Genomic DNA, 12,053 nt, shown 5'->3' with positions numbered 1-12,053 from the left:
AAATATAAGCACTGTCATAGTGTCTCAGTTAATGCCCCCTCTCCTCTCCTTGCTTTTTGCGTTGGTCAATAGATGTCTTCCTTTGAGAAATCATGAATTCATGTAATCCTCAGGTTTGAAAATTCTTAGTGGAGGGCCAATCAACTTGATGCACATACGATTTGCTAGTTTATTCAGATGTAATGATACTCTTGTTAAAGTCATGATCAAGTTAATTTGCAAGAAGCTTCTTTCACATTCACTTGTCGAAACAGAAATGCTGATCATAGTTAATAAGGGGCAGGAGAGACATTGGGCATTTCTTTTCGGCAAGACATTCATAGAAACCTGTTAAGATTTGTCTTTGAAGGAGCTTAAAACGTTTACTCATGTTTCTTATTTCTGTTTCTCTGTACGTTAGACTGCATCAGGGTTTTCCAGCCAAGTGGTAGTGTCCAATACTGGAGGCGTTTCTCAGATTTCAATATCTTTTGATGTTAAAAGGCAGTTCTCTGTAAGCCTGCCCAGGCACTCATAGAGCTTCAAAGTGCTGGTGTGATTCCCTTTATTTCTTGCATCTTCTGCTACATTCACCACTTTAGATATTAACAGTGCCTCTACTTCCACTGCTTCTGTGTAGTATGGGCCACGTTTGGTTTTTTTTAATAAACACCTTAATTCATTGGCATATCTTCTTATATGCTGAGTAAATTGTAATGTCACAAAATTGCAAGTCAACACTAAATTCTTCTGACTCCTGAAGAGTACCACACATCAATAAAGTTTCTAATATGAAGTTGGCATAAATTAGGCTTTAAGGAGCCCTCCACACATGACTTGTTCAGTTTTGTCTCTTTTAGGATCATCTTTGGCACTTTAGAAATGTGGCACTAAAACTTCAAAATTTTCCACACAGCTGAGACTGCTTTAAAGACAGAAAGCAACCCTCTTGTAGTATCTATAATTATTCCAATTTTTTGGACTACAGTTTCAAGTTACTCTGCATCAGCTTTCAGTACAAAGGAATTTTTAGGTGACTAATGGTAAATTGTTTACAGTTTATCAATGAAAGATTTGAAGTGGTTTACTTGTGAGAGAAAATCTTTATTCATGTCAGCTATGAAAAGATTTAGCCTGTGATTAGGACAATGCAAAATAAAAAAATTGGGAAACTGTTGCTTTATTAAAGTAATTACACCCTTCTTTCCTAGCATCACTGCAGCCTCATCAGTTGAATCTGCAAAAGATTCTGTTTCAGAAACTCCATCATTGAATCCCAGTGTTCCCAAAGAAGTCATCAATGCACTAAATATTTCATAAGTAGCGACATATTGCAATTCAATAATTCCCAAAGAAATGTTGGTTGGCTGGTCCATATCTGAAAGTACACTATCAATGATGACAGATGACTGATAGTGGTATTTTCATCTGTAATGACGGTAATTTTACTATTTCCATCCACTATCGTGTTTGCTACTTTGTTTCTCATTTTTGTTGCAATATGAGAAGCAACATTTATGCACACATTAGTTGAACGAAGAATGTGGCCCCTATTACCGCCATTTCACTCCTGTACATCAATTTCAGTTTCGAAATCGTGGAAGGCTTGATTTTTCTTAACTACTGTCTATGCTTTTCGAAGTACATTGGCAGTTATTTCCTTTACATTTTCCGAAGCGTCAGTGCACATAGTTTCCAAAGTTTTGCAGTTTTCAGTGTTTTAACTGCAGCCTGATGAGTTGAACTCTCTTTACTCTCTTTATGTTTAAATATTTTCTTGCAGAGAGAAAGCATTTGCTGAGATTTCTTTTCAGTTCCACCAGCTGCATAAATAAAACTGGAGCCCACTGCTGTGAAATGTTCATCCCTCATGATTTTTTATTTTATACCACCAAACATTCATGATTGCTGTAAAATTCCCTGCTTTTTCTTCAAATTCCAGCACTCGAGAATGTCTTCCATCCCACTGTTACATGCACTTAAAAGCTCTTGTGATCTTCTCTTGCATCATCACGTGACATTGTTGCTATTTCCCCATGAAAGTTAAACTTTTAATCATTTCTCAACCTATGTGTGGTGTGGTCTAATTAAATGCCAGTTACTGACAAATCCTCTATAAAAGGGCTAGAAAAATTGACTATGAACAGTTATACTACACTGTTCTAACTATGTTCATTGTGGTCCTGTGGTTAGTAACGCGTTGTTACAGGAAGTAGATTCGAATCTAAGTAAATGCTAATTTTTTTCGCATTTGTAACACCTTCTGGGTCTCCCTTATTAATGTAACTGAAGTATGTTCTGCAGTATTCGATGTTATTTATATACAAGAGTATGTTCTCTAAGTAATGATTTCCTTTGATTACACACCAGAAAATAAGAGCACAGTTAAAACTGCTGGGAGTAACACAAGGGTCAGTCATGTATATAGTCTTGCTTGTGACTAATACTTTGCTGTTTATTCTGTATACGTCGCGATTTTTGATGGTGTGGTTAGGTAGGAATGTAATAATTACAATAAGTTTTCAATACAAGAACAATACAAGAATAAACAGCCAACCAGCTGCACATAAACGTTAGGTACATTGTCCTAGATTTCAAGGCCGCCCTGATAGCTGAGTGGACCTCTATAATAAAAAAAAAACTGAGTTAATGGATCGACGACGAACTGAAACGGATGTCTTGTGACATCTGCCCCAAGCAGATGCAAAGAACGAAAACGAACAAAATGAGATTTTTAAAAAAAAAGTGCTCAGCGTGATGGATTGCCGTCCTACAGGCCTGGGTTCGATTCCCGGCTGGGCCGGGGATTTTCTCCACTCAGGGACTGGGTATTGTGCTGTCTTCGTCATCATTTCATCCTCATCCGGCGCGCAGGTCGCCCAATGTGGCGTCGAATGTAATAAGACCTGCACCAAGGCGGCCAGACCTGCCCTGCAGGGGGCCTCCCGGCCAATGACCCCAAATGCTCAATTCTATTTTACCTAGATTTGAACAACTACTAGGGGTGTCCTCATCAGAATGAACAGTTGCTAACTTCAGTCTGATGTTCTTTCTGCCTGGGTACACGAGGCAGAAACTACTACGTTTTGTTTTACTTTTGACTTGAGCATAGCTGCTCAAAATTCTGACTACTGCTTTTTAGCAATGTAATTTTACGATTTAGCAACTGTTCACTCTGATGAAGACGCACCTAGTAGGTGTCGACACCAAGGTCAATGTACCTAAAGTTGGCTGCTTAATCTTATATTGAAACTAATATATGGTTGCTGGATAACTACCATGTTCAAAACTGCAATAATAATAATAGTACTTTATTCAACATCGAATGATTTATTGCATATGTATAAAATCAGGTTACAATTCTGGATGCATAGCACAATAATACAGTCTTGTGAATATTACATTGATTAACAAAATGATTAAATTACAGATAAAATGTTTTGCTTAGCACTATTTACATACTTTTTGGAATCACTTCTTAATCTGCATGAAAGTATGGTACTCTTCTAATGTGTAAAAAGGCTACTGATGTAAAATTTTCATTTATTTCTGGCATTGTGAGCTCTCTGCCGCCGTTGGATAAGCAGCAGCCAGCAGCAAGTCGCACTCTTAACTCACTCATTTGTTTTATAGTTTAATTCTTTGTTTCTCTGCGTGTTTTTGGGTACTTGCATAGTTTAATTCACAATTTTCGGGCGTATTATAGCATTCGAAAGTTGTAGCATCGCGTTTTAGTACCTGAATAGTGTAAATACGCATAATCGTCAGTCATGTGTTTGTTTTGAACGGCTTGTGAGATAAAAGAGAGGAAAAAAATTGTTGGGGATGGATAGGGACTGCGCCTGTTGTGTACAGATTCAGGGGGGAATTGGCCACCGTCCGTAAACAGCTGGAAGTTGTGTTGACCATGGTCGACAGGCTCCAGGCTGTTGCCCTGGGCCACAGTGACATTGGGACACCCGAGGCGAGCGCTTTGCCGCCTCTGGAAGCTGTAGTGTCGCCTGGGATCTCTGATGCCACTGCGCCCTAGGATTCGGGCGTCCCTGCCAGTCGTCACTTGCCTGATGGTGATTGGCGAACCGTGGCGGGGTCGCGAATCCCTGGACAGAAGGCGAAAGTTGGTGCTGGCTGCAAGGCTGTATGCTTACGCCTCCGTAACAGGTTTGAGGTACCGCCCACTGCGGAAAGTACTTCTGAGCCAGCAAGGGCGGCAGTGGCTGGTCTTCCTGAGAGGTCCAGACAAGCGCAGAGGATGGGATTGCTTGTCATTGGGAGCTCCAGTGTTAGGCGGGTGATGGAGCCCCTTAGGGATATGGCAGCTAAGGACGGCAAGAAAGCCAATGTACACTTCGTGTGCATACTGGGGTGAGTCATTCAAGATGTGGAAAGGATCCTTCTGGATGCCATGAAGGGTACAGGGTGCAGCTAACTGCAGGTGGTGGCTCATGTCGACACTAATGACGTGTGTCGCTATGGATCGGAAGAGATTCTCTCTGGTTTCCGGCGGCTATCTGAGTTGGTGAAGACTGCCAGGCTTGCTAGCGAGATGAAGGCAGAGCTCACCATCTGCAGCATCGTCGACAGACCGATAGCGGATTTTTGGTACATAACCGAGTGGAGGGTCTGAATCAGAGGCTCAGACGGTTCTGCGACCGTGTAAGCTGCAGATTCCTCGACATGCGCCATAGGGTGGTGGGCTTTCGGGTTCCGCTAAATAGGTCAGGTGTCGTTACACACAGGGGCGGCTACAAGGGTAGCAGAGGCTGTGTGGCGTGGACTGGGCGGTTTTTTAGGTTAGGCAGTCTCGGGAAATATCAAAAACGGCTCCAGTCTCAAAGGGTACAGGGCAAAGAAACGACGAGAATCGACCAAGCAACAGTCGGTACTGCAGTTGTAAATTGTCATAGCTGTGTTGGAAAAGTACCAGAGCTCCTAGCGCTAATAAGAAAGCACTGAAGCTGAAATCGTTATAGGAACAGAAGGCTAGCTAAAGCTGGAGATAAATTCTGCCGAAATTTTTACAGAGGCACAAACCTTGTTCGGAAAGGATAGATTAAATAAAGTAGGTGATGGTTTGTTTGTGTCTCTTGGTGGTAGTTTATCTTGTAGTGAAGTTGAAATAGATAGTTCCTGCGAATTACTATGGATAGAGGTTATACTCAACAGCTGTACCAAATTAATAATTGGCTCCTTTTACCGACCCCACACTCAGATGATATAATAGCTGAACGGTTCAAAGTAAATTTGAATGTCATTACAAATAAGTACCCCACTCATACACTTATAATTGGTGGAGACTTCAATCTCGATTTGCTGGCGAAAATACATGTTCAAAGCCGGTGGTAGACAGAATACATCTTCCGAAATTGTACTAAATGCTTTCTCTGAGAATTACTTGAACAATTAGTTCATGAGCCCACACGACTTGTAAATGATTGCGAAAACACACCTGACCTCTTAGCCACAAATAATCCTGATCTAATAGAGAGCTTCATGACGGATACAGGAATTAGTGAACACAAGGTCATTGTAGCGAGGCTCAAAACCATATCAACCAAAACCACTAAAAATAGACGAAAAATATATCTATTTAAAACAGCAGATTAAAATTCGCTTAGCCGGCAGGAGTGGTCGAGCGATTCTAGGCGCTACAGTCTGGAACCGCGTGATCGCTACCGTCGCAGGTTCGTATCCTGTCTTGGGCATGGCTGTGTGTGATGTCCTTGGGTTAGTTAAGTTTAATTAGTTCTAAGTTCTAGGGGACTGATGACCTAAGCAGTTAAGTCCCGTAGTGCTCAGAGCCATTTGAACCAAAAATTCGCTTGATGCCTTCCTAAGAGAGAGTCTCCATTCCTTCCAAGCTAATTATGTAAGTGTAGACCAGATATGACTCAAATTCAAAGGTACAGTGTCGACAGAAGTAGATAGATTCATACCGTATAAGTTAATAAGAGACGGGACTGATCCACCATGGTACACAAAACACGTCAGAACACTGTTGCAGAAGCAACGAAAAAAGCATACCAAATTCAGAAGAACGCAAAATCCCCTAAACTCGCTAAGTTTCATGGAAGCTCGAAATTTAGTGCGGACGTCAATGCGAGATGCTTTTAATAGTTTCCACAACGAAACATTGTCTCAAAATATGGTAGAAAACCCAAAGAGATTCTGGTCGTACATAAAGTACACCAGTGGCAAAAAACAGCCAATACCGTCACTGCGCGATTGCGATGGAAATGTTACCGATGACGGCTCCACTAAAGCGCAGTTACTAAATACAGTTTTCCGTAATTCCTGTTCGAAAGAAGCTGAAGTAAATATTCCAGAATTCGAATCCAGAACAGCTGTTAGGATGAGTGACATAAAAGTAGATATCTTAGGTGTTGCGAAACAACTCAGGTCACTTAAGAACGGCCAGTCTTCCAGTCCAGATGGTACACCAATTAGGTTCCTTTCAGAGTATGCAGACACAATAGCGCCTTTCTTAGCAATCATATAAAACCGCTCACTTGACGAAAGATCTGTACGTAAAGACTGGAAAGTAGCACATCTCACACTAATATTCAAGAAAGGAAATAGGAGTAACCCATTGAATTACAGACCAATATCAGTGACCTCAATTTGCAGTAGGATTTTGGAGCACGTACTGTACTCGAACATTATGAATCACCTTGAAGAAAATGACTTATTGATACATAACCAACACGGATTCAGCAAAATCGTTCTTGTGCAACACAGCTAGCTAGCTCTTTGTTCCTATGGAGTAATGAGTGCTGTCGACAAGGGATCTCAGATCGATTCCATATTCCTAGATTTCCAGAAGACTTCTGATACCGTTCCTCACAAGTGACTATTAATCAAATTGCTTGCATATGGAGTATCGTCTCAGTTGTGTAACTCGATTCGTGATTTCCTCTCAGAGAGGTCACAGTTCATAGTGATAGACGGTAAATCATCGAGTAGAAAAGAAGTGGTATCTGGCGTTCCGCAAGGTAGTGTCATAGGCCCTCTGCTGTTCCTGATTCACATAAATGATCTAGGTGATAATCTGAGCAGCCCCGTTAGATTGTTTGCAGATGACGCTGTAATTTAGAGTCTAGTAAAATCATCAGACGATCAATTCCAATTACAAAATGATCTAGAGAGAATTTCTGTACGGGGCGAAAAGTAGCAATTGGCACTAGACAAAGAAAAGTGTGAGGTCATCCACATGGGTACTAAAAGAAATCCGATAAATTTTGGGTATACAATAAGTCTCACAAATCTAAGGGCTGTCAATTCGAGGAAATACCTAGGAATCACAATTAGGAGCAACTTAAATTGGAAAGACCACATAGATAATACTGTGGCGAAGGCGAAACAAAGACTACGCTTTGTTGGCAGAACACTTAGAAGATGTGACAAACGCACTAAAGAGACAGCCTACATTACACTTGTCCGTCCTCTGCTGGAATATTGCTGCGCTGTGTGGAATCCTTACCAGGTAGGATTGACGGAGGACATCGAAAAAGTGCAAAGAAGGGCAGCTCGTTTCGTGTTATCGCGCAATAGGGATGAGAGTGTCGCTGATATGATACGCGAGTGGGGTGGCAGTCATTGAAACAAAGGCGGTTTTCTTTTCGGCGAGATCTACTTACGAAATTTCAATCACTAACTTTCTCTACCGAATGCGAAAATATTTTGTTGATACCCATCTACGTAGGGAGTAATGACCATCACAATAAAATAGGAGAAATCAGAGCTCGAACGGGAAGATTTAGGTGTTCCTTTTTCCCACGCGCCATTCGAGAATGGAATGATAGAGAAGTTGTATGAAAATGGTTCGATGTAACCTCTGATAGGCACTTCAGTGTGAATTGCAGAGTAACCATGTAGATGTATAGATGTAGATGTACTGAAGCAAATCAAAACAAATATTGGGTTGCTGTCTTTTAACAAGTAATATTGCTTTTAGAATGTACATGTTTACTACGATTAGCACACCAGTTTTTGGAGAAAGCCACGGCATGATTCCTTCTATTTTGCTCCACAGTTGAATCTTATAGTTCTTTTTTTGAAGTAGCAATAGCTTGGTTAGATTTGCTTTGGTTGTTGCTCCCCAAATTTCTATTTCTTAATTCAGTGAGAGGAAAATAGAGCGTGGTATGCAGTCTTTAGGACAACAGTGTCTCTGTGGAACTTGCTAATCAAATTGGCTCTGAGCACTATGGGACTAAACACCTGAGGTCATCAGTCCCCTAGAACTAAGAACTACTTAAACCTAACTAACCTAAGGACATCACACACATCCATGCCCGAGGCAGGATTCGAACCTGCGACCATCGCGGTCGCGCGGCTCCAGACTGAAGCGCCTAGAAACGCTCGGCCACACAGGCCGGCGCTAATCAAATTAATTGCAAATATATTCTTAGACAACTTACATGCTAGAGTCTCAACATCTGTCCCGTTTTAGATTGCTTTTAATTGTTAAACTGAGTAATTTTACAACAAACTCTTGTTTTACTAATTCATTGTCTGTGTATAGTTTAATTTCATCATTAAAACTACTGTTGTTAATCTCGAGGAGACATGATTTACTACTGCTTACATTTAAGTGGCAATAATTAAAGTAATGAACAGTTTCATTTGTCACGTTATTACAGTGGGTCACTAGTTCGTTACATGATTCCTTTTTAGATACGATGGATATATCATCTGCATACAAAACTATTTTGGATCTCTGATCTATTAGTGATTTTGGATTTGTGAACACCCCTTTCAAATTGTTCAAATGGTTCTGAGCACTATTGGACTTAACATCTGTGGTCATCAGTCCCCTATAACTAAGAACTACCTAAACCTAACTAACCTAAGGACATCACACACATCCATGCCCGAGGCAGGATTCGAACCTGCGAGCGTAGCAGTCGCACGGTTCCGGACTGCGTGCCTAGAACCGCTAGACCACCAAGGCCGGCGAACACCCCTTTCAGTTTAAAGCAGTGCAAACTGTTTTCGGTTACTCATGTAAGATTTTTTTTAGCTCATGAGCAGTGCCCCTGATTCCAATGTTCCATAGTATATCCAAAAAGGATAGTGGCATTCACACAGTCAAAAGTTTTCTCAAGGTCGAGGTATATAGCTGCAACATGTTGCTTGTTCTCGGTGCCACTTGTTATCTCTTCAAGTAACTGAGCAGCTGCTGTGCGAGTTGATTTACATTTCAATAATCCCTTTCGATTTTCAAACATTAGGTTGTAAATCTGGAGAAAGTTTATAATTCTGTTATGTATGACTTTTCAAATATTTTGGAAAAGACAGGATGTCTTGAGATTGGTCTGTAGTTTTGAATTTTGAGTTTATCATCATTTTTGAAGCTTGGTGTTACCTGGGCTATTTTTAGTCTCTCTGAGAAGGTGCCTTATTCTATTATGATGTTTACTGCTGCAGACAGAGGTACACAGACATCTTTTCTACTGTGTTTTAATATATTAATACTGAGGCGATCATACACTGTGGATCTGGAAGATTTTAGAGAGCTAATGATTTTAATTACTGCTTTGTAATTTGTGGGGGCTAGATATATGCTATGCTCAGAGGGATTGTCTTTAAAATTTTACCGCAGGTTATCATGTTTGTCAATGATAGCTTCCCCTACTGAAGAAAAATATTCATTTAACATACCAGCAATTTCGGATTGATCTTTTACAACTGTCCCACTGTGGTCAATAATAAAATCCATACAGGATTTGTCTCTGCCTGTTCTGAAATTGTTTATCACTCCCCAGATGCCAATAGAAACATTATGTGAAGCTAGGGGCTTTTTTTGCAATATAGTTGCTCCTGGTCTGTATTAGTAAATCTTTATAATATTCTTAACAAATTTGGAAGGCCTCCTTCAGCTTCAGATTTTGTCTATTACTCAACTCATTGCTCTATACAATAATTTTAGTTTTTTCCTTGTTTTTATGGTATCATTATTTATCCAGATACTTTTGTTTATATTATTAGTTTGTTTAACTTTGTGGGTACAACTGGGCATGTGGCATCAAAACAGTAGCTGAAGTCAGCAGCAAAGCTATCATATGAAAAGCTGTAATTCTCAAACCGTGGTATGTGTGCCAACATGTCGTTCACTCTAGTGATGTTGTCATTATACATAATTGTTTTGGTTACATATAGTTTCTTTTTAGTGACAAAGGGCATATCATTAGCCTCCAGCTGAAGCTGCACTGCATGGTGATCAGGAATCGTAGTTTTTCGAGAATTTCCGCTAAATTCTAGAACCACTCGGCCTTCCACCGTCTCGAACACACGATATTTTAGATGTGAGTGGGAGAAAGGAACCCTGTCTATTGCGCATCACCTGTGTGTGTGTGTGCAGGTGTGGGATCAGTCGTGGACGTAAGGTCGACGCGGCGTCACCGACAAGTACTTGTCGGGCGAACCATGGAAGTAGTAGTGAAATCACACGGAAGAACCAAGAAACTTCGGTGTTATTCTGTGCTGTTTGTAACTGTGACTATTGTTAGTGACAAAAGAACAATTGAGATTCTGAATTGTGAAAAAACTTTTATTTTGTACTTGCTGGAGGCAAGACATATTTTACGACATGTTTGTAGTAGAGACATAGTTTTAAAGCCAACTCTTTTCTAAATAGACATAAATCTGTTTCTAATGTGAGACGATACGAGTTACTTACGCGAACTCTAATGTTTACATTGAAAGTGCGAATTTGTTATTGCGCATGGAGTCCAAATATCCCGACGGTGTTGCCGAAAGAGCACAGTTTTAGAAGAGAAGGCCTATTAAAAAAGCCGTCACAAAACCGTTGGAACGTGGCGATCAGTGTGAAAGGACCCAAGAATTCAGGAATTCTGAGACGAAAACGAGAGAAAAAGCTGTCAAGGGTTGCTATAGCAACCGAGCATAACCATTAAGAGAAAGTGGATTATGCCAGAGTATCCGCGGGAGGAAGTTTGTAAATGCAAATAAGGGATAAGAGGTAAGAAAGTCACAACGTAAAAAATCGGAGAGAAGATCTCGACGTATTAGACTAAGAAGAGCTAAGCGTAGAACTATGCGACTAAGAATATATGGCGTCGGGAGTATACAGCTCTCACACGCATTGCGGCGACGCAGATGTGGAAACCAGCCTACATCCGACGCCGCCGGCAGCAGCTGCTGTTCACCTGTGCTGACCTGCCGTCACATCCACTCACCTACGCTGGGAGAATTCTACGCCGGCTGAGCGCAAAATAGAACTTTAGTACCTCAGGAAGAAGTGATAACAAACCTTCAGCACATCAGTCTGAAGCATACCAAAAATTTCCAAATTTTCCTGGCTGACTATCCAAAATTTTAGCCATTTTATCAATTTCTGTGAAAGCGGCCCCACACATACCTGGATGTTCGAGAAGCTTGCATAGGCAAGAGTGTTTGTGCAAGCATGCACAAATCGCTAGCACCTCCAGACAGATCACGAAGGCTTGTACAAGCGTCGGGTTGGTTACCACAAAATTTCTAGCTCAGACGGCAATGCACTGGTTTGGTCAGCGTTTTTGCTATTGATAGGAAAAAGACAAAAGACGGAATGTGGTATATAGAGTGAAAAATGGCTAAAAAACGAAAATATCATTTCCATATTACAATTCGTGGCATATACACTATGCACACTGTCTCACAGTATTGCTGTTTTTCCTCTATCATTCTCCATGTAATACTGGATTCTTTGACTTGTCCTAAATTACCATTCAACCTCAGTACATCACGACCAAATAAAAATCAAATCAAATCAAATCACTGACGAATGCTTGCACAAGCCTCCCAATTCTTTATACACACACTTAATCTTGCACAAGCAAGCATAATCGGCATTCGATCAAGCATGAAGCTTCTTGCACAAATTTATCCAACACATACTGAAGCATACTTGCCCAAGCATGCTTGTGCATTTATGCTTGTCAAGCATGCTGTTACATGCGTAGCCGCCTTAACAGATTCACTAATATCAGCTAACACTTATACCTAAGATTCAACTTGGCTTATGTGTTGTGCGAGAGTGTCTGTTGGCGACATTCTGTAATAAAAAAAGT

General features: G+C 40.7%; 1 protein-coding gene across 1 annotated transcript in view; it reads right to left on the bottom strand.

Annotated features, from left to right (window-relative positions):
• Window positions 1–11,327, bottom strand: part of LOC124712125 — a 56,710-nt gene extending 45,383 nt beyond the window's left edge. The window contains exon 1 of the mRNA XM_047242424.1: window positions 11,281–11,327. Coding sequence (XP_047098380.1) covers window positions 11,281–11,327 — 47 coding nt within the window. The remainder of the gene's footprint in view (window positions 1–11,280) is intronic.
• Between the last annotated feature and the right edge of the window lie 726 nt (window positions 11,328–12,053).

Source organism: Schistocerca piceifrons, chromosome 8 (assembly GCF_021461385.2).
Source record: "Schistocerca piceifrons isolate TAMUIC-IGC-003096 chromosome 8, iqSchPice1.1, whole genome shotgun sequence".
Lineage (NCBI taxonomy): Eukaryota > Metazoa > Arthropoda > Insecta > Orthoptera > Acrididae > Schistocerca > Schistocerca piceifrons.
The sequence above is the reverse complement of the archived record's forward strand: the minus strand, read 5'-3'. Positions and strand labels throughout refer to the sequence as shown.